This window comes from Cydia amplana, chromosome 14, assembly GCF_948474715.1.
Source record: "Cydia amplana chromosome 14, ilCydAmpl1.1, whole genome shotgun sequence".
NCBI lineage: Eukaryota > Metazoa > Arthropoda > Insecta > Lepidoptera > Tortricidae > Cydia > Cydia amplana.
The window spans coordinates 10,642,252-10,669,830 of record NC_086082.1 but is presented as its reverse complement, the minus strand read 5'-3'; the positions used below and the strand labels follow the sequence as shown (position 1 = coordinate 10,669,830).

The window sequence follows — 27,579 nt, the reverse complement described above, 5'->3', positions numbered from 1 at the left end:
GGCCTAAAGTAGCCATTTTTAGGGTTCCGTAGCCAAATGGCAAAAAACGGAACCCTTATAGATTCGTCATGTCTGTCTGTCCGTCTGTCTGTCCGTCCGTATGTCACAGCCACTTTTCTCCGAAACTATAAGAACTATACTGTTGAAACTTGGTAAGTAGATGTATTCTGTGAACCGCATTAAGATTTTCACACAAAAATAGAAAAAAAACAATACATTTTTGGGGTTCCCCATACTTCGAACTGAAACTAAAAATTTTTTTTTTCATCAAACCCATACGTGTGGGGTATCTATGGATAGGTCTTCAAAAATGATATGGAGGTTTCTAATATCATTTTTTTCTAAACTGAATAGTTTGCGCGAGAGACACTTCCAAAGTGGTAAAATGTGTGTCCCCCCCCCCGTAACTTCTAAAATAACAGAATGATAAAACTAAAAAAAATATATGATGTACATTACCATGTAAACTTCCACCGAAAATTGGTTTGAACGAGATCTAGTAAGTAGTTTTTTTTTTATACGTCATAAATCGCCTAAATACGGAACCCTTCATGGGCGAGTCCGACTCGCACTTGGCCGCTTTTATTTTTATCCGACTGATGACAAAACGGAGGGTAGGTAATATTTTATTAAGTGTAAGTTTATATAGATTATTTTGTCTCAAATAGGTATACTGTATTGTATCGTTTGTATCCCAATACAAATTGTATTTAATCTGTACGTACGTCGACTGCACATAAATAGTTCAGCAGACCAAAGATGGGCACTTTTTAACAACGATGTAAGCGCGAGAGTGACCCATGAAGCGATACGATATACGTAACTGTCATTTCCGTACTGAGCCCGTACCATGAGTCACTGACATTGTCAAAACTGACATATACGCTTTCGAGAACGTATAATTTACCTTCTATACATCTCGTTTGCACTAATATGCGAGTACGAGCGAGATGCATAGAAAGTAAATTACGTTCTCGACGGCATTTATGTCAGTGCCAAACTGATGGTAGCCGTACAGTATTATGTCGCTTTGTCAACTGAGACCAATCTAATGACATCTTACACATGGAAACGAGGAACCGTTTGAACTGAAGGATATGTAAAAGTAATGATTTTCAAGCGCACTTACACTAAAAATGATTGTTTAATGTATGTGTAGTATGTGTACAATGTACAGAAAATCATTTCCCTACCTTCTTAATCAGTCGGTTAAATAGAGTGTGGGCCCGAATCGGATTTTGTAATATTTAGACATCTATTAGACATCGCCAAGATACGATAACGATATCTTTAAGATCTAACCTGTCAAATTTGACATTTCCGCGATTCTGGAGATACTCTTGACCGATTTCCACAAGATATTACTTAGAGATCTAATTCACATCTAATAGATATCTAACACGATCTATCGTAAAAGTGACATTGGTTGCCCGAATTGCGCTGCAAAAGAGAACTAGTTGAAATCTAAACTATAACGTATCTAGAATGGATCTAGTACGTGTCGTCTCTTGTGAATATCTTGAAGTTCGAATACGGCAGTGTATCGGATACGTGCACTCTATTGTCAACTATAGGTACAAGTATACACTGAACCGGCTTTTCAGCCAGATTGATGGTATAAATGCATTATGGCCCTTAATTAGAGAAGTGCTAACATATTGCTATGCTATTTTTACCCTACCATCGTATCGTGGCGTGGCACGTTGTACTAGGTACTTATTTTCATAAAACCAGCCATAAAACACACTACTACGTGTACGTGTATCTCTCTGGGTCTGGGTCTCAATGGGTCTCTCTGAGTGATACACATTTTAGTTGTAGTAGTAGTAGTAATCACTTTATTGTACTCAACACAGATTTACGTAAAATTTACAGAAATAAAGGTACAAAGGCATTTTATTAAAGATGAAAAGTAATTTTATTAAATATAAGCCAAAATGAGCCTGAATTAAGTAAATATTTTGTTATTTACTAACCAACTTTTATTGACAGTTAGGCCAAAGATCACTAAATATGGGTGGTGTGCATTGATATTGACTCTAGGTGGTCTTATTAGGAACCAATAAGTAAATAAAAATAAGAATGTTACTACATAAAAAAAATAGGTATCAATTAGACCACTGTTACAGACAATTCTATTGGGTATTACTTAAAAAATTGCATTTTTAGGGTTCTGTAGTAAACAAGGGCCACTTATAGTTTGGGCTGTCTGTTTATTTTGTCAGTAAATGTAACTATGGGGTAATTCCGATTACTTAAGAAGTTAAAAAGTAGGTATCGTAAGCGGGCAAGGTGTGTAAAATGGCATAAACTTCCCTTTCTTGCTGTATTTCATTTTGAACACCTCGCCCGTTTAGCTGCAGAAGTAGCCACTGACTGTTCTTACCTTTTCGTAAAGCCCCTTTTCACCGCAATGGCAATTGCCTGTTCCCATTGTATTCAATAGATAGTTTTCTCACTGTATCTCTCGTGCTCTCTTGCTCTGCTTTCTATTAACGGAAAATGTAAGAACAATTTTTCGTACAAATGGTCTAGGTCAGATGCGAACAATTTAAATTAAATGTACTATTATTCCTTGCGTTATTTACTGCAGTAATCATCCCATATATTATTCTTGGTCTCCTTCCAAAGTTGGCCATGAAAAGGATTGTGCGATGTAAGATTTTATGGGCTAATATAAATAAGGTCACGCTCAGACAAATCCATTGTAAAATATGGACGAATATGTAATCTTATATAGAGACATTAAATTGCAGCGTAAATAAATTCGTCGATAGGTATCAGAAACTTTATTTGACTTACAATATACCTATAATAATTTTAAGTCATTTATAAAACTTAGCCATTTTACCTATGTGTATTTTGCTTCTGCCCGCTTCTTAGTCTACGTAGAATGATGATGATTCATAAAAACTATCATAAGTCCTTTCCCGGGACTCAAACCCTTGCCATATCAAGTTTCATATAAATCGGTTTAGTGGTTTAAGCGTGAAGAGGTTACAGACAGACAAGAGTTACCTCCGCATATATAATAAACTAGCTTTTGCCCGCGACTTCGTCTGCGTGGAATTAGTACCAGTAGTTAGAGCGCCTGGATAAAATCTAACTCATTTTCTTATTTCAGGGAAGAGGGTGAAAAGGGAGGTCCCTTTTCACCCTCTTTAGGGATGACTTCCGACATAAAAACTATCCTATGTACTAACCTTCCCCGGGACTCAAACTATCTCTATGCCAAATTAAAACTTAATCCGTTCAGCGGTTTAAGCGTGAAGAGGTACTTAGCAGACAGACAGTCAGACAAACTTACGCATGTATAATATGTATTAGTATGGATATAACTATATAAGTAAGTTCGAATTTAATTTATACCCCTTATTTAATTTATTTGATAGAGCGAACAAATACGTCTTCTTCTCCCTATTCTCAATACACTTGAAAATAGGACCACATAGGTATGTTGTTATTGAAGATGTGTGGAGCTCGCAGCTAGGGCCGAGCCAAGCCGGCCTGCTCAGAGACCGGTTTGTATTACGCAATACGTTTCAAACCATGGAAAACGCCGCGGGCCCACGGCATTTTTAACCGCTATCGAACCGTTAACACATGGAAACCAGTATTGTGAGTAAATTCATCGACGTACGCGCACATTTGAGCTCTGCTTCCTGGGCGAAGATAGTATTTTTGTCATATCTTTTTTTAGCTACCATACCTACATGACTCCAATATACGAAATGAGTAGGTAACGCGCACGTTTTCTTTCATTTTTGCTTTTTTTATAACCAATGAAAAAATATGGTCGAAATAAAAATACATTTATTTACTCAGTACCTAAGGTGGCATATATTTACCTAAACCTTAAATGCTGCTGTAATTAAATTAGAAGTATGTAAAACACATGGCTTTACTTTTTTATAGCCTAGGCAATCCCTTATCCCGGTTGAGTCTACGCCTGTGAACCGTAGATGTTGACTGCCAGAGATGTATGGACCATTATAGGTTCAAGTCCATTATAGGACCACCATTATAGAATTCAGGTCCAAGAACAGAAGCAAAATCACCGCTTCGCACCTGAAACTGAATTTAATTTTAGTCTTCTCATTTTCCCTTATCGTATCGGAAGCAAAGCATTCAAAACTATTATGGTTTTCCCTTCTCCATAAAATAATATCAGACGAGAAAAAGATTAGAGCAGAATATCGCGTTAATTGGTTAACCTGAAGTTGCTGCTCTCATATCTACGAGTAATAATGTCATTTTACATTTTAGAAAACAAAATCACTACCAGGTATTGGTAATAGGTACCAAATAAATCAAAATCCCACCCAAAACCTTTAATCAAAGTACATTCAGTTTCACGTACATGCGTATCACAAAAATGAAAATACATTTTCCCGGTTGCCAACAAATCGGCGTCCAGTTAGTTCTAACAGTTTCCAATAGGGACAAGCAGTCTACAAGTTCATGAATGTCCTGAGATTCCCGAAGTTGGGGCATCCTACACGTAAATGTGTCAGCCGGCGACACGCAGGCGGAGAACGGCGGACGGTCTCAGTCTTGCCCAACGTTCGCGAGAGTTCAAACGTACACAGTAACCCGTGCTCACAGTCTCGAAAATGGCAAGAAGTGGTGTCACCGCGTTGAGTCTGGTCTGCATGCTGGCCCTTCTGGAATTCGGTATGTTGTATTTTGTTCTTTTTTCGAATTTAAATTTTACTAGTTTTGAATCGTAGCGCCAGTTTTAAAGCTAACAGACTTTGTGTTGGTATCTAAGGTAGGTACGAGAACTACTACCGCCTCAGATATTTTTTAAATAATCTATTTTAAATACCGAAATAAGTTCAAGAAAATATTAATTTTATTTGTAGTAAAATTATCAACGTAAGTATTACATCTTTAGAAATAGAAATATACAAGTACACTATACGTAAACGAAAACTACATTTCAATTTTACTTAACTTATAATAAACATTATAAAGTAAAAGATACTACATGTATGAAACTGCAATTGTGAGTGAGTACTTTTTTCCTTATTTCAATAAATGAAAATAAATAAATACACGTATAAGATGTTTAGACCCTGACTGTACAAGTGCCATATTCAAGCGATTTAACATATTTCTTATCTGTATTCGCCGCGCGTACATTTGCTTACGTTTTACCGTGCTCGCGAAAGTGACAAAGTTAGTGGCACTAGAGATAATCCAGCCACTAAACACACTTAACTTTTGCTAACTTTGAGAGCGGCAAAATTATTTAAGCTCCTATTTTCTCGAATAAGTCCCAGAGTAAGCGGAAACATTAATAGTTATGGAATAAATTCAATTCTATTCTATAAATAAGAACTAGAGTATTTTATTCTATAAATATTGCATAATTACCTACAGAGATTTATTTACATATTCATTTCTTAGTTTTAGGTAATTTACAAAAATAGAGAAAGTTAAATAAAATTAAAACGGTATCAGTTTTTAGGAGATCTTTGCCAATGGTCAGTAAAAGGGTCGACAACGCGCAATGAACACCCCCGGAGTTGTAGGCGCCCATAGGCTACAGTGACCACTTACCATCAGGTGGACTGTATGCCAAAATTGCCAAATGTAACCAGCGTTTATAATACCTGAAAACTTTATAGACGCGGTGTTGTATTGGAGAAAAATATCCTTAGTCAGAATTTGTGCGACGTATGTACCTATGAAATAAAACCCGTTTAATACGATTTTCTACATAAGTAGTACGCTATTTTACACCGGTCCCTGCAACTTGTTTTAAAACAGTAGCTACTCACGCGTGATTTTCCGTTTAAAACGCTTTTGTGGCGAGGTTCATTCAGAATTTTACTATATTTCTTTTTATTTCCATATTTTGTACCTGTATAAACTACACGCATCCCGATTTTCATGTTTTCTATAGTATGGGACCATACTTTTAAAATTCGTGCTAAGTATAAATATATGAGAATATACAAAAAACAGACTGTACCGCTTCCATACAATTTGCGTCGTTACAATGGAACATAAATAACACTATCACCTTTCTATTATACGGGAACTACTTGTTATCTGGGCCAAACCCATCTGCATCAGAATGGACGGAATAATGGAGAAAACTTTACTGCGTCCGAGATGGGATGCCATCTTATTTGTACAAGTGCTTTGAGAAAATATAAAGTTATTATTTCACAATCATACCGGGTAGTTTTATTATTATTCGTTTGGTACACGTAGATACCTACAAACATACCCGAGAAACATTCACCTACCTTTTCAGTAGTGGGGTAAAAACGATTGAGCTTCTTCAAAGGAAAAAAGGCGCGAAGCGATACACAGATATATCGATAAAACTAGCTCGCGGAAATATATTGCAGAGAATACTCTTAGAAACGTATCCATATTTCTAAATAATGATGTGATATTAATCTCCACTCGACATTAAAATAATTAATATCAAAACAATGCTATATTTTGAAAACCTGAATATGCCTGCAAGGCGTCAGTCATGCGTTATTGCATGAAATAATCATGTTTACTACCTACTTGTACCGTCTACCCCATAAACCCATATATCACCATATAGCGTATGTAGAAGGACGACTTTCATCTTAGAATCCAGGGACATAACTATTTAAGAGCGATATCTTACTTATACATATTTTTCTTTCATATTATTATTGGATTTATTAAGTTTATTCATAACATGTTAGGAGTTTTAAAATTATTAGTGACTAAAATAAAACGAATAACACAAACAAGGCCAATAGTTCACTCATTTTCGATTGTACATATTTATTTATGGAAATGACTTAAAGACGGTCCAACTTGTTAAAGGTATAGTGAAACTTAAATAGTTAACGGAGAGTTAACAATTAAATACCTATTAAGTACTTATATTTTCTAGGACCTTGTTCGTTAGGACGTCTTTAAGCACTGACTTCATGAGAGCTTCTTTAAGGAAATGTCCCAGCGCCTCATTGACACCTAGGGTTGCCAGATGGAAATGCACTATTATCGGGAAAAAATATCAATTTTTCGGGATTTTGGGACTTAGTCGGGAAAAAAAAACTATCGCTCCCTCACCGCACAATCTCTTGCCACGCATGCCCCGCGCGCGCTCGACGACAGTTCGGAACTTGAAATCATTGTCTTATAACGTGAACCTGTTTTTCGGGACAATTTGCACTTGGTCGGGAATCGGGAAGACATGCAAAAAATCGGGAGAATCCCGCCAAATCCCGACCATCTGGCAACCCTATTGACACCTCAGGTGACCGGAGGGCTGGCAGCTACCTCGGACAGAGGATAAGCCTAGCCATCCAAAAAGGTAACGCTGCCAGCCTTCTTTCTGGGCACCATATCACATGAAGGTGACCTGGGGAGCATTTTTTACTTATAAGTTTTGTTTAAGATTTGTTTTATTTTAGTTTTAATTTTAACGTTTAGTTTCTTTTTTTTCTCCATTCTGTTTATGAATAAATTGATTTTCTCTTCATGAGACACGACTTACAGATCAGGCGGCCTAGCCAAGGTGAAGATCGCTTGGGCTTTGCCATCGAATCGCTTTGTGTCTCTCTATCACTCTTCCATATTAATGTGACAGTGACAGTTGCGTTTCGTTCGCTACGGAGCGTAAGCAATTGGCACGTTGGCTACGCGGCCTGGTCTGACTCAAGAATAATATCAAGTTAGCGTAGACCCTCCAGGCTATTAACCTTTTAACCGCCGCTGTCTGATAAATTAGACAAAACTTCGTGTAACTTCGTACCCCCCGGCGACACGAGCACGCTCGATGACGTATTCTATGGCGGTTAAAAGGTTAAAAAATGTGTTTTCCCGTATTACTTAGAATCATGTTCGTACAAATTGCCAGAATCTGGAAGACATCCAGACTTTTTACGACTCTGTGCAATAGAGCGCGTTGTGGACGCTCTAATATACGAACAAGGTACCCGTCGTCAAGTAGCGCATCGCATTATATAATCTGTGGCATCGCCTCACAAAAACCATTCTTAAGTAGAGTCCAGACGAGCTGGGCAAATCGACCGATTTGATCAGGAAAATAATTGGCGCCAATCTCATCTAGCGTTCACACGTACACAATTTAATCGCCAATTTGCATTCCATAGATACTAACTTCGAAAATCGACATTTTTGTGTCCGCACCTGCTGATTTGATCAGGGAATCAAATTGGCGTTTGCGTCCGCACGGCCTGATTCGATCGGACAATTTCATCAGATTGGCGAAAAATTTTCTCGTCTAGACTCCACTTTAAGTTAAGGCTCCTACAGATTATGAAACTTGGCTTCGGATTTGCTTTCGATTGTCGTTGGCCACGCACCCACAACATGACATGAAATGAACGTTCGGTATTTCCAAATTTCCAACCGGTAACTATGTTTTTATTAGTACCTGATTAAGTGGAAACAGATTTTAATGGTTTTTGAAAATCTTTATGAAGTAAGTACCTAAATTACATTCCGTTGATATACTGAGACTATAAGTTTTATAAACCGTCCGTTAACTAACCGGGTCGATAGTACGAAAGATCGCGGCTTTTATTAAACAGATCATCAAGGTTTGCAAAAACCAGCAAAAACCCTATGATTGCTAATATCAAGGTCAGTTTCTGTCTCATTCACATTACATCAGAGTAAACAAGCTGGCTATAATTATTGGAGCGTAAGTTATAGGTACAGTCAGCATCAATGGTAGCGGATGAAACAACTCGCCAAAAGTATCTGCCACCATGGAATATTTTTCTAAATTGATATATACTCGTATTTCTACAGTTGACGTTAAAAATTATCTGTAATCTAGTCTAATTGTTCTACATACATATAGAGACGGTATTTTTTTGATATTACGAACAGTAGATAGTTTTGACGCGCAGTCTAATTCGCTACTTTTGATGCTGACTATAGTGACTATACACAGTATTTGTTTACTTTTTATGTTCACGCTATGATGTAAATATGATCGCAAATACGAAGTCGTCGATGACATCACTTACTGACTGGATCGGTTGTAGGTCGGTATTGTAATAAAATGAAGGTTAGAACTAAAGTCACCTCACTAAGTGAACTGTTCCACCTACATGCCATGCAAGTTGGTGCAACTACGAGGGGTGTTCAAAATATTCTCGGTATGAGAATGAAAACAAACAAGTACGAAAAGTTTGATATTTTTATTTTTCAATATACTCCCCCCCTATGTTCATACACTTAAAAGATCGATCAATTATTTTTTTTAATCCCTCGTAAAAATATTTTTTATCTTTCGTGTAAAAATGCTCCTCCACTGCCGCCTTCAATGCTTCATCGTCAGAAAATTTATTTCCACGCAGATCCTTTTTAAGATTGGGGAGCAAAAAGAAGTCGCTGGGGGCTAAGTCCGGACTATACGGTGGGTGAGTAACAGTTTTAAACCCACATTCAACAATAGCTGCCTTGGCAATATGAGCAGTATGGACGGGGGCGTTGTCATGCAGAAGCAGAATACCTTTGGTTAACTTTCCTCGCCTCTTTTCTTTAATTACATCCTTTAATTGACGTAGAATGTTAGCGTAGTACTGTCCTGTGATATTTACACCTTTTTCTTTATAATCGATTAGTAATACTCCTTCACAATCCCAAAATATCGTGGCCATGACCTTGCCAGCTGAAGGGATGACCTTGAACTTCTTGGGATGAGCTGAACCCTTAATGTGCCACTGCATGGACTCTTGTTTACTCTCTGGGTCATAATGATGAACCCAGGTTTCATCTCCAGTAACTATTCTTTGCAGCACCTCATCAGGATTTTCACCGCACAGGTCAATAAAATCGGAACAACAAGCTACACGCATGTCTTTTTGAAGCCGAGTCAGCATTCGCGGAACCCATCTTGCACTTACTTTTGACATATTAAGATGGTCATGTATAATATCATGTACGGTACCAATAGAGAGATTGGTTACTTGTGCTATAGATTTTACCTTCACTCGACCATCTTCCAATATAAGTTTTTCCACTTTATCAATATTTTCTTGTGAAGTAGCTACTACAGGCCGGCCAGGTCTAGGGTCATCTTCAATACTCTCCCTTCCGCGTTTAAACTCGCTTGACCACTTTTGAATGGTAGATATAGAAGGAGCAGACTCACGGTAAACACAATCCATTTCCTCTTTTATGGTTTTTTGATTTTTACCCTGTTTTGTCAAGAATTTTATCACGCATCGATGTTATAATTTAGTTAACATTGTCAATTCGCACATGATGTTCATGTTTGTTCAGCAATTGCAGAAAAACAAAAGACTATCTCGGTTCGAATTATACTTTTTTTTAATGTCAATGAATAAACCTTAGCGGCCAGTAACGAAAGAAATTTTAGAAGAGGTCGTAAGATATCAATACCGAGAATATTTTGAACGCCCCTCGTAACTTTAAAAGGATAAGTATTTATTATCGATATATAATTTGATTAAGCAGGAGCCTACATTTGTAAACCGTATAACGGAAATCTAGCTTCCTTATTTAATATTATAGGCGGATTAGACCCTTCGGCCGTGTACGTAACCGACCTTTCGTAACTGGTAACGAAGGAAGAAAAAATGATCTTTGTATGATACTGGTTTCGAATAAAGATCATTTTTTTCTCGTACGTAATCAGTCACCATCTTTCGAAGGTGGTTCGTAACCAGTTACATAGTAAGAATTAATTTTCTTAATACGATCCTTCGCCTAGACTAAGTAAGGACTAGATTACATAACGACTATGTGAGCAAAACCAACTTAATTTCATCAGGTCTTGGTTGTAAAATGTCTAATTTTGTAAACCGTCTTAATCGATACATTCCTGAGTTGAAGATTAGACTTAACTAGCTCTTTTGTATGTATAACATCATTTAATATGTCTGTGGGGCATTGCTTAGAAATTTTACGTTTTAATTAGGTACATATTATAGCACATGTAATTTTTTTCATTTCCTTACATTTAGTTTAAAGTTATACTTGTAGACTACTATTTTGATGCTGATTGTTCCATTAATTATTCCATCGCCGATTTTCAATATAAATATATACCTAAAAGAAGAAACTGACTGACTGACTGACATATGAACGCACAGCCCAAACCGCTAGTTCTAGAGATTCCAAATTTGGCACGTAGGTTCCTTATAAGGTCTAGGGGTGCACTAAGAAAGGATGTTTCAAAATTCACCCCCTAAGGGGGTAAAATGGGGGTTGAAAGTTTGTTTGGGGAAAACCTCATTTTTTAGTAGTCTTAGTACGCCGGCGAAGCCGCGGGAAAAAGCTAGTTAATTACAAAGAAAGGCTTAATAGATCTATATTATCATTTAATTATAATTTGGTGCACCTAATACACTAGCAACTGTATAATGAATTAAAATAATTGCTTGGCGCATAATGTAATGATCCGTTTAAGGGCATAATTTAATATCGTATTCCCGATTTAGGATCAACTCGTCACACCAAAATTTTGTTCTAACCGGTCATACTGCCGAAAGCAATAATATTTGTTACAACCCGTCACAAGTAAATTTAGTTCTATTAAGTCACATAGTAATTTTGTAGCTATTGGTCACACTGAAAATCTGTTCCTATTCGTCATCCCGTCAATAAGTTCTAACTGGTCACAAGGAGGATACAGAATATAGAGTCTTCTTTTGAAACTCATTCATGGATATAACAGTTAGTCTAGTCTATAACAGTAAGGAGTTTGAAGAGGTTTCATATCAGTATGTTACCTACGCTCAATGATGATTAAAACATTTTGACTCAGTTACGTATGAGGAATAGATAGTCTTTTTTCGTAATTTCAAATAGAAAATTTCTTCTCTCGTAACTATGGTTACGTACGAAGAAAAAATAATCTTTATTCGAAACCAGTATCGTACAAAGATCATTTTTTCTTCCTTCGTTACCAGTTACGAAAGGTCGGTTACGTACACGGCCGAAGGGGGATTAGACTCTCGCGCGAGCTACGAGACGAGCCGCGAGCCGCGCCACGAGACGCGAGTGTAAGCGGTGGGCTCGCGGCTCGTCTCGTGGCTCGCAAGCTCGTCGAGCTAATATAATTTAAACACTAACGGCACGGCATAAGGTTTATAGCCGAATGACAAGCCGAACGCGAGTGTAAAGTAAACGGTGGACTCGCGTCTCGTGGCGTGGCGCGGCTCGCGGCTCGTCTCGTGGCTCGCGCGAGAGTCTAATCTGCGTATTAGATCTAAACTTACGTCAAATGAAATGAAAATCTTTATTTTCAGGCAACTATTGGCCTATAGATAAATACCTTAAAACTAGCATACCTACATATTATTATAAAATATTTAAACTAAGAACACACTTCCCAACCCCGCATCAGTGTCAGGTAGCCGGCCGCGGAACCGCCTTGGTGAATTTGGTGGTGGTCAAACGTCAAATACCATCGAAGAAATTTCGTAGATCTATCTAGATCTTAATCTTAATAACACCATATTTCAAAATATTTTCAATGTTTTAGTTAGAAATATAAGCAGCGGACACATTAAAAAGTTATTTACTGATTTGATTGTTCGACTCATTAACAGTAATTTTACTGCCATGGAAATAACCAACGGAAGTTATTTTACGACGTTCGTATTTTCCACCTATAACAGTTAATTTATTTTATGATTAGATTGACAAAGATATTAAGATTTATGATAACTATATAACAATTAAATTAGCTGGGTACAGTCGACGTCAAAGATATACATATTTACATTTTTCGCCTTTATACAAAGGAGTAAGGTGCAAAAGTACATATCTTTGACATCGACTGTACCAATCAAAGTACATTACTCGTATCTACTCTATCCACGATGCTTAATAATTAACTATGCAACCTATCAGTTCAACGTTTTAATGAACTATAAAAAAGCTAGGCCAAACCCAGAAAGTGTTTTAAGTACATTTTGTATAAGTACCAAAACCGTAAGAAAAAATTATAACGACATATTGATTCGTAATTTCAGATAGGTATGATACATTCACTAACATACTGAATTGTTTGTTAGATATACACATTTATTATTATACGTACGTATATTTACTATCGAATATCGAATCATCACTTCATTGGCGATGTGGCAAAGACTGGTTCCCTATACCTACATATGTTTACGTCTGAATAGCAATGAACTATTTTAGTGTATGTGTCATGTATGCGATTTGCACGTAAATATGCCGTCATAATTTTTTTCGGAGTTTTTACATAAATGTTGTACTCATATACATATAATGTAGGTATATTAAAAGTTACTCACTAAATGTCGTACCTACATAAAACGTTTTCTGGCTTTAGCCTATTCGCCCTAACAGCTGCTGCTAAAGTACCAAATACCTATACGTTGTGACGGCCTGACGGGACATACAGTAGCTAAACCTACATACATAACCTACTGTTATCGCTTGTCGGTATCAAACGTCGTACCTATCGTATTGCACATGATGCACATGACCATATGACCTTGTTTTTTAGTTATCCTTCGAAAAACATTTTTATTTTTTAGCATTATTTCACTTAACCTAATGTTACTTAGATAAGGGTAGGTATGTGCACGTACCTATTCATGTGACGAATGCATAATTGTGATACTTTAATTAATAGTTTTCCGTTGATTATAGGAAATTTCCTTCAACTAAGTATTGTTTCCCTTTGTTACCTATTAGTCATTAATATTGTAGGATGATGTGTTGTCAGTCAAGGTTCTCATGAGGAATGATATCATCATGGAGAAAAAAAATCTTAGAGGCAGGAGATACATTTGTATTTTCGGTTCGTTGCGAGGACGTAAAGTTGCCATTACGCCACGCTACAAAACCACTATAAATTGTAACTTTAAATATACATATTACTAATTAACTTTCAAAGGTTTGTATAGATAGCACCAGCATAAGTTTTACCCTGTCTCTAGTTTCATTCTATGAGATTTAAAAAAAAATGATATTTTTCTCAGGACTGACAGGTAAAACTAAAACCTATGTCAGCGCCATCTGTAAAATACTTCGAACGGCCAATAGCCCATTCAATGAGAATGCCAAAACAGCGCTATCAAAACAGCTAATTCTAGCAGTAAATCAATGGATTAATAAGTACATATAATAGTTAAAATATCAAAAACAAAATTAAATTACTGTTTTAAAGTTTAAAGATACTTATTCTATAATTTCTACATGATATTATATACCACATTCTGTTAATCTGGTAACCAAAAATGCGTCCTGTGGAAATAGAACTGCCAGCCTATTATGGATAGCTTTATCCATCTTTATCCACGTGATAAAATAACTGTCACTGTTTAACACCGTGGGAAAGAAAGTGACGGACACCGTTTTATCACGCTGTCACGTAGACAAGAACGACCATCATATCCGTACTGATCGCACTCGTACTTATCTTAAATAGAACTGATAGCTCATCGTGAAGCAGTCGATCTCAAAGGACTTATGAATGGTCACCATGTATAGGCATTTAGTATTCAAGTCAAGATCAGGTCAAGACTAGACATTTGAATTGTGACTATTATCAGTGTGGGCAATGTAAAAAAAAAATGTGATGTATGCGTCAGGCGTGTTTAGCCGGTTACGAAGTTTCTTTAAATAAATACCTGAACTATGAATATCATGATGTCATAGGTATGAAGTTTGTGATGGTAGTGATAATAGTTTGTATAATAGTAAATCAGTCATTTTAAGATTGATACTATAATTATGTAGGTACTTTAGCGACTGAATGTGCAGGTAGATTGAGTTATGTTATGATAATCCTGCTGTTAACTTGAAGACAACCTTCTGTTTTATCCACAGAAGCACAGTTGAGGCAATCCTATAATTGCTGGCATTGCTGCAAAACAAAAGACTTATTGTTTAATACATTATTTAAGCAACGCTTTTGGAAGAAGGCCAAAAAGTTTTTTTTAAACAAAACATTTAATGGCTGTCATTATGAGTTAAGCCAAACGCAACGGGAGCGTATTAAGCAGGACATTACCAGGAGATTTTACTCAAAAACAAAACATTAACGTTAGGAATACAAATTACTTGGTACCATATTTTTTCAGTTCCACGAATATCATCATTGGGAGATTTTACTAGAGTACAATAATTTGCATGCAATATAAAATACACAAGGATTCGTTTTCAATAAAGCGAGTGAATGAGATAGGAGGTTAAAGGACGTAAACGGTGAGAATCTATTAAAATAGTTATTTACGATACAAGTGCGGAAAAGAGGAAATTCGAAACGAGTGGCGATAAATTAAAACACGACCGAAGGGAGTGTTTTAAATCGACACGAGTTACGAATTACCTATTCGCACGTGTATCGTACAACGTTTTACAGTACATATGGCCCTTTAAACTTTTGACATCGGAGGAAAAGTGCTATTTTACGCACGAGTGCGGGAAAATAGGACCATATGTACTGTAAACTTTTTATGGGCAGGCTTGCGCAGTTTCTTATCGAGGTAACGACCTCCGAAGTTAATCCAAAGTTGGTCCCGTTTGACTTAATGTTGTTTTTATGTTTAAAGTGGAAATCAGTACCGAGATGAATGAAATAAACACACATAGGTAGTATAGGTACGTATTATACGTATGTATACGTAGCTAGTTGAAATTACATTTATAACAGAAAGGAAACATGGTAAATCGACTGACCTTTTATAATAGTATGAAAAACTAATATGTAGGCACTATGCTGATTGTTAATAGCCTATAAATTATAGGTAATAGAATAAAGTTTTTTAATTAACCAATATACGTATATTTCCTAAACCATATCTAACTACAAAGGTATAATATAGAGCTGTAACATATGATTAAATATTAGTTACGCGAAACAATACATTACTTCTACTTCAACTACGCTTTGGTATTTCTATATTTTTTTATTCAATGTAATATAATAAATTTGAAAACAATGTCCGCGGCTTGTGTTGCAATGTCAAGTTGAGCAATATCGAGGCAAGGTCTACCTTGCGTTTATCAGGACCGAGGTACCTTTAAGGTAAACTAAGGCTTATGTCATCCGCAGTCGCGGCCGAGATCTGCGAGAGGCCGACAAAGGGAACCAAGTTAAAGTACTACGTGCCGTACAAACCATTGACATATATCACAGAACTGGCCTTACGTGCACTAAAAATGGCACTAGTTCAGCGGTGTTACTCACGAATTCGAGACAATCGTGTAGTCTAACGCAACTAGTTGCGACCAATCGGGCGGCCGCGCGCGCGTGATGCGAACTCATCAACCAATCGCGTTGAAGCGTTTTCACACCGCTATACTGGTCCCATTCATCCTCCATTCTTTTTGCCCGTAAGGCTAGTCCTGAGATATATATATGTCAATGGTACAAACGCGAGGCGTGGGTACAGTTAGCTTTTGTTCGTGTCCGTAACTGATGTACACAAGAGTAAGCCGTGTTGATGTTGTGTTCGAGTTTGTTCTATGATAACGGTTAAAGCTGCATACAATTGGTGCAACTGTAGCTTTTCATTTCAAGCCTAAACAGTTTTGTAAGTTTATTCAGACTGCTTGTTACCCATTATGCATGGAGATATTGGAGACAATGGAGACGCATAAATAAAACTTAGTTAATTATTAATTACTTAATAATACTGCGCAATATTTATTCAACATATAGGTTAGCTAGATTTTTTTAATAAAACATTATATCACTCTTGAAATATAAACCTTCACAGTGGATCAGGTAATCAGTAATCAGTGTGTTTATTGCTTTCGTAGGTTATACAGGTTGGTACATTTTATTGGTTCTGCTATGAAACCCTGTAGGGCACTGCAATATAACTTAAATCTAACTTAATTATAATGGCTTACGGCTATCTCTTATAATGACCATGCGATCATGCATCATAATTATTATTATACATCTTTTAAACAGTTACAAATATTTTTAAATTGCGATATCTAAAATATCTAAAATACTATGTTAAATACTATTATTACTATAATGAACTATCTAAGAACTCTTGCAGTGAGTAAAAGCAGCTGTCTAATAAATATTCAGTATTTTTTCTGATAAAGTATTTGTTTCTTCGTCTCTAATTGTCTTTGGGAGTTTATTGTATAGAGGTATAGATGAGGTTTGCTATTCATTCGCCATTGAATACTGCAGATACAAGAACAAATCATTCATCACGTATTGAACGCATCTCTGTAAACGAAAGAGTTATGTCGTTATCCGTGTCGTAATCAATTGTGGCCCGGCCATAATTGATAACTGACCATAACTGACCTTCTTATGAAACTAAACAATAACATAAGGACGATGCTCATATTAGGCAAGTATAGTACCTATAGCGCAAAGGCCACATATATATGATGGTTACTAATGTACTCATAAACCATTAGTGGGCAAGTATGACATCATTATAGGTACATGAGGCCAAGCTCTAAGGTGGACTTCACATTGGATGCGATTTGCGAATTCGCACGTCGCTCCGGTGTGCGAGCGGGTCATCGCTATATACGTGAATAGCGCTATCACGCTCATACACTAGAGCGACGTGCGAATACGCAGCAGTGTCATGTAGCGTAAGCTCGGCATGCGATATCATACCGTTTTAAAGGTTAGTACATAAAGTTAAAATTGTTTAATCAGTAATCACGTGGCACCAATCGTTATATCAATTGTTTTAAAAATATTTCTAAAAGCAAACGTTATATTTCATTGCTCGGTAAAAGTTTAGGTATTTCTTTCCAATTGCATGCTAAACCCACGCAGACGCGTCCAATATAGTATCGAGGTAAAATCTTCCACGTTCTCTAGAAATTGCATTTAATGTAGGTAGGTAAGTATTTAAGTAAGTTCGCTGTGAATGTAACATTGTAAAGATTTTCTCCGGGTCTATTGTCTTATCTTGCTAACTAGATATGATTTTTGAGTAGGTACCTGGTCTATTCATAATGTGATTAATGTGGGTATAGTTAGGTAGTGGATGTTTTTTATAATTTTACATATCAATATTGTAGTCAACAACACAAATATTTGCATTATATTTTTTTATTACTATTTAAAACTCCTGATCATTATTTTAATAGCTTCATGCCTGCCATTCTTTGATAGGAGGTATGTTTTTAAATTAACCGGTTACTTCGACGCTAGAATAAATAGCAGGTCACGTTTGAGGAGGTTATAAACGTATGTGAACACTATTAGCCGTTTGTGCCAATGTTACTTTGTAACTCAATAGGTACGTCTTCATATGAATTAAAGATACCTAGAGTAATATGTGGCAGTTGATTACTCAGTGCACCAACGAACGCGCACTTGACGATAGTGGCAGTTAGTTCACAAAATAGTCATAGATAACAATCACAAATGAATGAATGAATAAGACAATATACGATAAAATGCTTAAGTAATTAATAGGCTTAGTTATTGGCGCTCTATTGATGTGAAACCCTTTAATCAGCCTTCGATGTTTTCGAAACTTCTCGGATAAGCCACACCATCTTTCTTATCTACTTACTTAGATAGATTTAACTCAAGTTCGGGTCGATGTTTGCCCAGGAGCTCGGAACCACAAAAACATTGCTATAAATTTGACTTGTGACTAGCAATAACAATGTTTACTTAACTCTGGGCCCGATTCGGATTTTGAACTAGACATCTATTAGATGTCTATTAGACATCACCAAGATACGACAACGAATGTTTAAGATCTTGCCTGTCAAATTTGACATTTATGCGATTCTGGAGATTCTCTTGAACGATTTCCACAAGATATTATTACGATATTTTAACGTAAAAGTGACATTTGTTGCCCGAATTGAGCTGCAAAAGAGAACTAGTTAAAATCTAAACTACAACGTATCTAGTACATATCGTATCGTTCTCTAGTCTAGAACGGATCTTGTTTTCCGAATACCGCGGTCTGCTTTTCTGAGCTCCGGGTGTGAGAAATAACTGGAGATCTTATTGTCAGCCTTCAGAAAAATCACGGTTAGTAAGTAAATAAAAGAAAAACAAAAGTTTTTCGGTTTATAGCCAAGGATAGGGTATAGGATTTGAATGGTATGTTACGTCGGCGTTAAACAACTGTGTTTTCTGTTATCTTAATGGTTTTAGTAATAAACATGTCCAATTTAAATGCCTATCCATAAATAAAGAAATCAAGTTAGAATTGGATTTTATTGCAAAGTAGTCTAAGATTAAAATCTAAGAGTTAAATTCGTCGGGAATTAAAGTTCTGCGCGTTAATTATGTTTTTTGACTAATGTTGTTACCTATTGTCTTAAAATCATAAAATGCTTACTCCTTAATGGCTAAATAGGTAATTAAGAATTAAACTTGAATTACCAAAGAACTCATTCTTGTAAGTCGTAATAATACTCATTGGTGATAGTTACTAACGCCACAATCATTACGAACATTATAATTTTCATCTCCGCATTTAGTTTCACTTGATGATCAATTGATTTTGTTTGATTTTAGATAAATATTGAACTGTTCATGTTCAAATTTCCAGATAGGTACTTGTTTGGCTCTGGTTGGCAAAAAAACTACTAGAGAAAGTTGAAAAGTGTACTGTCATCGCTTTCCAAAGATCTGCTTTGTGATAAAGGTAGAAGGTTCCGTTATCAACTGACCCACATTTTGCGGAGTTCATATTTCTTTATAAGCAGCGTTTGCGCAGGCACTAGGTAGCATTAGGGCTTATCGTCATTTTCTTGATACTAGGGTAATAGTTTTAACTGTAACATAAGGTTGCAAGGTACCTAATAAATGATAACCGTTTAAGATATAAAGTCTATTTTTTTATTCGGTAGACTGAAATGACAGTTCTTAGTATGAACATAAAATGTCATTTCATACTATGAAATGTCATTTTAGTCTACCGAATAAAAAAATAGACTTTAGGTACGTATATTATTATACGATGCTGTTGAAACGAAGCTAGAGCAAAACATGTACCGCTTAATGTTATTACAGGTGTAAAACCAACTTTCATAACAGAAGCGTATACAAACAGCACTATTTTTCATGACATCAGTTAGGTATTTTAACTAGAGATGCCACGAATATTCGGCAACTATTCGGTATTCGGCCTATTCGGCCACTTTGCCGAATATTCGGTATTCGGCCGAATGTTGCCAACTATTCGGCCGAATACCGAATATCTGTTGCACCTACTTAAAAAGAAAAATTGCCCAATAAAAATAACCAAAAACTATGTAGGTATATTTAGAATGTGTTCTTGGAAAGTTGTTAAATACGAAGACCCTTTTTTGAGCATTTGTTGATTAAAAAACATTTTATTTTTATCATGAGTCTGTTTTGTTTGACTCTATTCATTAATGCTGTTTAACAAAAATATATCTTAGCTAAAGTCATCTAACGTTGAGCTTTGTTAGCGATCAGTTTTCATAATAATTGTGAATCAAAATGTTCGCAGGTCATGCCGAATATTCGGTCGCCGAACCACTATTCGGGGCATCTCTAATTTTAACACCTTAAAGTACACTCCAGGGACAAGTTTAAAAATGATCATGCAAATGTAATTCTTATTCACCAGGCATAAGTGTCATGAAGCATACAGTCATTAAATTACAGTACATGATCAAGTATAGAATATACGACCTGCTTAAACAGGAAATTGCGTAATTCGACCTGACTGTACCAAGCAATGACCACTAATCAGGCAATCAGTCAGTGGGATAAGTTTGACCCCCCGAACTAGTGACTCATTGCGTGTGACTATCCCTACTCTTTGTCAACTAAATATGTTTGCAGAGCGTTGCAGAAATATTACCTATACAGAAATGTATACGTACCTACATTTTTTAAGAGTAGCAGAAAGTTTTGTATTAGTATACGAAGTAAGAATTAAGGATACAGTCAGCAGCCGAAGTAGCAAAGCGGTCGTTGTGCTTAAAATAATGTGAACACAGTTATATTGTGATGTAAATAATTGCGTTAGCAGCCCATCTGCCAAATATTTAGGAAATTTGTAAACGCCCGAGAAGTATGTTGTTGATATTGATGGAAAGCCCTTTTTTGAGAGATTTGTTTGGTTAAAACATAAATGGTTAAATTACCGTAATGTCCTCTTGTTCGATGCGCTTTGTAAAAGATGAAAAACTTCTTTCGTGTGCAAGTCATTTACCAGTTTGACTCCTTCTGCTTGCTGCTGATTGCACATGGGTGACACTGTATCTGATAGAGGAAGAAAACAATTAACATAGTCATAATTGTGAAACTATAATCTAAATTTCAAAACGATGAGATAATGAGCCAGAATAGCCTCATATATTCATCCTACAGACAATTATGTCACCTATAATGGTTTATAGTCTTAATTAATTGTGAGCTTACGACATCCTCGTAACCCATATTTCTGAATAGGCAGCACAAAAAACGTATTCGAACACATTACGCAACGGAACCCATTCGTGGAAAAGCGAAAAAAAAAACATAGCTTGTTTACAGTTAGTACGTCCCTTTAATCCCTTTGATATCGAAAAAAGCGCTCTAGCGCGTATGAAATAGTGGGCACAAGACACAGAGCTAAAATAGCGAGGAGTCATCTTGTTAAATGGAGCAGTTATTTATACACTGAAATGCAGTTGACGTGTGGAACAGGCTGGGTTGCGGATGCATGAATCGATTATTGAATTCGCTGTTTCTAAAAATATTCTGGAAGGAATGCTATTTTAACTGATGTACGTGATTGATCGTGTCTAATTTAGGCTATGTAGACGTGAGAACTTAGAACAGTGGTTCTTAACCGGTCCCCGAATTTATAAATAAAACAACTCCTTATCAGTCAACAACGGCAGCTGTTTGGAAGTTATCTATACATCATAGATCATATATAACTTCCAAACAGTTGGTGGTTCTTGGCAACAGAAAACTATATTTTGTAAAGTGGTCCCTTTTTACTGAAAGGTCAAGAATCGCACTGATCTAAAACATCCTTATCACTGTTGTGGCTGCCACAGCTTATCGAATACCTACAAGGAAAAGTGATCCTCTATTTGATAATCTGACCTTGAACCTGATGGTGATGACTTATGTTTATAATTTGATTTGTGTTACTTTGTGTATGTAATGAACTGGGACATAAAACATTTTCATGTTTGTATGATTTTGATTATGAACAGAGTGGTTATCCGCTTTAATTGGCGAAGCCTGAAGTTCCAATTCACAGAGGTCTAGGGCTCACATTTATGTAGTTGACTTATGTTAGATGACAATGCAATTAGTATATCATGGTCTCATAGAGCTGGTCCGTTAAATGGGATTAATTTCGGCTGCTAAAAGGTAGAGCAGAAACCATATACCAACCAACAAAAAAAAAACAGCATTAGAATATTTACATCCTGATTTTAATTGTTGACTGTGCAAGGAAGAGTAATTACAGTTACCAATTAATTCTGGGCACGAAAATACATTACGTTTTTACGCTAAACGCTTGACATCTAACTACACTGAAAAAAATATGATCTATCGAGCAGAATTAAAATGATTTCATTAAGATTTAGTGCTTTTACAATATTAACAAATGTACGTACGTACGTACGTAACGTACAAACAGTAAACTTTACTGCTTGGTTCGATAGGCTCGTATGGAACTGTTTAAAGCATTAAACGTTAATGCAATTTCAATGGGTTTAAACGATTTTTTTTTCTCAGTGTAATAGGATATTTTTTGTATTTTCAGGGTCATGCTTGAGGTGCTACCAGTGTGTCTCGGAGAACACCAGGGACTGCGCGGCAGCTACGCCCCAGAAAAATTTGATAGTGGTAAGTTAATATTATTACGCTAAAATACCTATTTTTATATTCGACAATCGTTAATTAGTACATTACCGTAATGTCCTTTTTTTTCAAAAGCAGATTATTTTACTATTATGGCATGGGCTTTTGGCAAACGGAATCAACCTCTTCTCTGGGCATCTAGTCGTACCTAAATCAATGTGTGCTTTTTCGTTGTCAAGGTGGTCATAAATGTGTAACATATACATTGCATAACATCATTAAAATATGGTGTAAAAGTCCATATGTATATATATTTATCTGCCATCAAGACAATCGTTGAATTTTCATTTTCAACTACTGCGTATATAAATGGAGTGCTGCTGCATGCTCCACTCTCTGGTACGCTTTTAGATGACCTGTATATCCGTTTAATTAATGCTTTTTACATACTAGCACATATGTATATTACTCCCAACTGAAATATTATATTAAAACGAAATTATAGAGTAGGTAGGTACTTTTTATTTGGGTATTGGAATCACTTCGGTCTTGCAAACAATGATTTACAACTCAAGATAGGTTATAGGCGTTCCAAAATTGAAGCGCTTAACTTGTGACAAATTGGACAAGTTTCCTTTAGACGCGGCTGGACAAGCGAGAAATGTGCACGTGCTAACGAGCTCCCGCACACCGAAAGAGAAAGAGACGAGCTTATGTTTAACAACAAGTGTGACAAAGATGGATGGAATGAGAAAATTAATCAAAAATAAGAAAGAAATAAATATGGAAGTATTTTTTGTGCTCCTCAAATATGAGTATAACCTATGTATGGTTATATAATATCATTGCTTGCAAATCGGATTTTCGCGGGGCACTTATTTTTTAATATGTTACCTAAAACGGAGTAAAGATATTTTTAGTATCTTTGTGCACAATCGAATGCTAATTCCAAATCGGTTTACTCTAAATGATTTGGGATACCCATATGGGATACAACAATTGTTCTAGATACGTAGAATGGTGAAATTAGTGTTACATGCAGGCAGCAGCAGAAGTTGCTAAGCGGGCCAGGTGTTTAATGATCTTGAGGCGACTTTATTGTTGAGAGAATAAGAGCGTGTCAAGGTAATTTTGAACACCTCGCCCGCTTAGCAACTTCTGCTGCCGACTGTACAATATTTCATAGTCGTATGTAAGAGTCTGTCATTAAAGTTGTGAATGTGTCTCGACTCAACCATTACTTTTCATTGAAGGACTGCGCCACGCAAGACTCTGTAAACTTCAACAGGCTGTACTTAGGCGGCATCCTGCCACGTGACATCGACGATGGCGTGCTCGGAGCATCCCGCTTCTGCCACAAGATCGTCATGAGTAAGTATTCTGTCATCTATAACTCAGCATTTCACTACGCCACGCAAGACTCTGTGAACTTCAACAGGCTATACCTGGGCGGTATTCTGCCCCGTGACATCGTCGATGGCGTACTCGGGGCATCCCGCTTCTGCCACAAGATCGTCATGAGTAAGTATTCTGGCATCTATAACTCAGCATTTCACTACGCCACGCAAGACTCTGTGAACTACAACAGGCTATACCTGGGCGGTATTCTGCCCCGTGACATCGTCGATGGCGTACTCGGAGCATCCCGCTTCTGCCACAAGATCATCATGAGTAAGTATTCTGGCATCTATAACCTAGCATTTCACTACGCCACGCAAGACTCTGTGAACTTCAACAGGCTATACCTGGGCGGTATCCTTCCCCGTGACATTTTCATTCAAGCAACACGCTTCTGCCATAAGGTCGTGGTAAGTATTTGTGATTCTATGACCTAGTAACTATTACGAGACAGCGCCACGCAAGACTGGACTTCAACAGACTGTACCTTTGCGAAATCCTGCCTCGAGACATCGACGGTGGTATGCTTGGGGCATCCCGCTTTTGCCACGTGACCAGTAAGTATTTGTGGCGGTATATTCAAAGGCAGGTTATCTGAATTAGTTATTTATTTTGTTAGGGTCTCTATTGTTTCCCAAATAGTTTTAAGCCATAAAGCGCTGGTGGCCTAGTGGTAAGAGCGTGCGACTTTCAATCCGGAGGTCGCGGGTTCAAACCCCGGCTTGTACCAATGAGTTTTTCGGAACTTATGTACGAAATAACATTTAATATTTACCAGTTGCTTTTCGGTGAAGGAAAACATCGTGAGAAAACCGGACTAATCCCAATAAGGTCTAATTTCAGTCAGATGGCAGTCGCTTTCCTAAAAACTAGAGCCTACGTCAATTCTTGGGATTAGTTGTCAAGCGGACCCCAGGCTCCCATGAGCCGTGGCGAAATGCCGGGATAACGCGAGGTAGAAGAAGAAGAAGAAGTTTTAAGCCATAATGTATTGTTTGCCCGCATTTTCGTTAATCATAATTCATTTGGTTCAGAATCGCGTCACTTTTCAGGATTAAGTACCATAAAACAAACCTAACCTAACCTATCTACAGGATAACCTAACGAAAATCCTAAAATGTTAACGGTTCCAGTTTTATGATTAATGATAATATGACAAACAAAACAATACATTATGACTTAAAACTTTAAGGAGTTTAAGGGAAACAACGGGACCCCATTTTGTTAATTTGCCTCTCTACTATCGAAGAAATGATGGCTACAGACAAGTTCATAGTCACCACCTTCTTTTCTTTTCCTCATTGCAGAGAACGGCGCCGTTGTCAGGACGTGCCTCGTCGGAGACGCTCACAACCTGAACCTCAGCTGCACCCTCATAGAGGGCGCCGCTCGCATCTTCACCGACCCCGCCAAGCAGATCCAGCACTGCAGCGCGTGCGACAAGGACGAGTGCAACTCCGCCGGCGCCATCGCCGTCTCGCTCCCACTCGCCTTCCTCGGCCTAGTGCTCTCGTACTTCGTGTCCCAGCAATAATAAACAAAATAGCACACAATGATGGCTTCAGGTCCTAGCTAGCACCCTACGCTCACGCGCTCCTGCTATTGCATTTGAGGGTGCAAAAATTTCTGTGTGTCAGACTTTAAAAAAAAATGACGATTTTAAAGAAAGAATAACAATTTATACGTATTGTTTTATTCTGAGAGAAATTTATGTTCATCTCATCTTTGAAACCTAAACAAGTGTCTTAATAAAAGTTGTAAGTAATGCTTAAGTTTGCTTCACATTATTTCTTTATTTAATTACACAACACAACCCAAGTAAGAGCTTAAGATATGAAGTCTGATACTGCAATAAAACAACGTTTACAAGAAAAGACTTAAAGTGAAAACATAAGGCCTTTAGTAAAGGACTGTTCGATATCATTGTTGTTTATTTTGCAATGTTATACGTAGTTTTAACATCATTTTGTAGTTATAAGATATAAGCATTCATAAGAATTACTTATGTAAAGCATAGGTAAGTTATAGGGAAGATATATAAATATATTACTTACGTGACATCGTTACTGAATGATATCGATTGTTTGCTTAGTGTCTATGTACCTGGTACCTGTAACAACCATTTGAATCTCATACTTATCACCACACCCACAATAAGCATGTGTATCATATAAGTATTTTAAAATTAAATGTAACCTGTTAAAAGAGTTTTTATTAATTCAATTTTAAAATAATATTGATTAGAATCCAAACCCATTTTTGTATCAGTATTTATTTCAAGTTTTAACATGTAACATTTTTAAAGCATTTCTTATGTTTTAGGCATGGCCGTCCTTGTAAGTTTATTTTAATAAAAGTTTAAAATAAATTGCGCTTTTCATTTACTAATAAGGTACTTACCTACACTAAGCATACTTACCTCTGGTAAACCTCATAAAGTTTTGCGATTCAGCTACGAGTAAATCACAGTTTTTTTCTTGGTTTACGGACGAGCTACCTATAGTTCCGATAGTTACAAACTTACTTATCCTACAAATCCAAATCAAATAGTTTAGAAGTGGACATATGGTATCATTTCGCAAGTTTATTTTATAGCGATTAAGATGTTATAATCATCAATTAAATCATGATACTACTTGTAAAGTTGTAAATGTCGACACTACATTGGATAGTAATTTGTTACTACGATTTCCACTTGCGAGTTATGACCAAGAATTCTGGACACCATTGATGGATATGATATCAGGGGATTGTTAATTGTCTGCAATTAATGGAATAGAGTAAAGGACATTGACGACTGAATCCATCAGTTATAACAAAACGAACGGCCTAGTTTTGTTGCTGTTGAAATCATTGATTATTAGTTATTATCCTCGGCTAGATCTCCTATTCTATAAAAAGGACGTACTTACATTAAATAATTACATAGGTATTACAAGTTTCAAGTGATAATACTTTCCGAAATACCTGGGAAATCATGATTGTTAATACCCTGAGTGTAATGAGTAACCAAGAGTGAAAATACGCGATTGCATCATTGTCCAGCAGGGAAAGTGGAACCACTTGACATCGGGTGTCGATAATCTTTCAAGAGGTTTCATACAATAAAGAGATAAATCACCTATGTGTTATAAATGAAGATACAAGGTGAATAGTTTTATTGTTTTTTTGTTAAATGAGGGGAAAATAAAAAAAATCATTGTCTCGAGCAAGCACGTGCCTCGCGAACTTTTTGGAACACCGGTTCAGTCCCTCTAACAAAATAACTTACCAAAGTGGCTCGGTCCTGGTAATTTTATATCTTTGTTTACACGCTTTGTTTGCATCTTAAATCATATCGAGGAATAAGTAACGAGATGCTATCCAATAAAAAAATAATGTTGAAATATGCATACAGCCATCTATCTATTAATCTTTATTTAGCGCCTGCAAAAGAAAAATAC

At 36.6% G+C, this 27,579-nt stretch overlaps 1 protein-coding gene across 1 annotated transcript; it reads left to right on the top strand.

Moving 5' to 3' along the window:
• Positions 1-4,517: 4,517 nt before the first annotated feature.
• On the top strand, positions 4,518-25,681 carry LOC134654132 (uncharacterized). The gene is made up of 4 exons (XM_063509577.1): positions 4,518-4,674; positions 22,701-22,783; positions 23,992-24,109; positions 25,444-25,681. The coding sequence occupies exons 1-4, from the start codon at positions 4,614-4,616 to the stop codon at positions 25,668-25,670; spliced, it is 489 nt and encodes a 162-aa protein (XP_063365647.1). The 5' UTR covers positions 4,518-4,613; the 3' UTR covers positions 25,671-25,681.
• Positions 25,682-27,579: the final 1,898 nt, after the last annotated feature.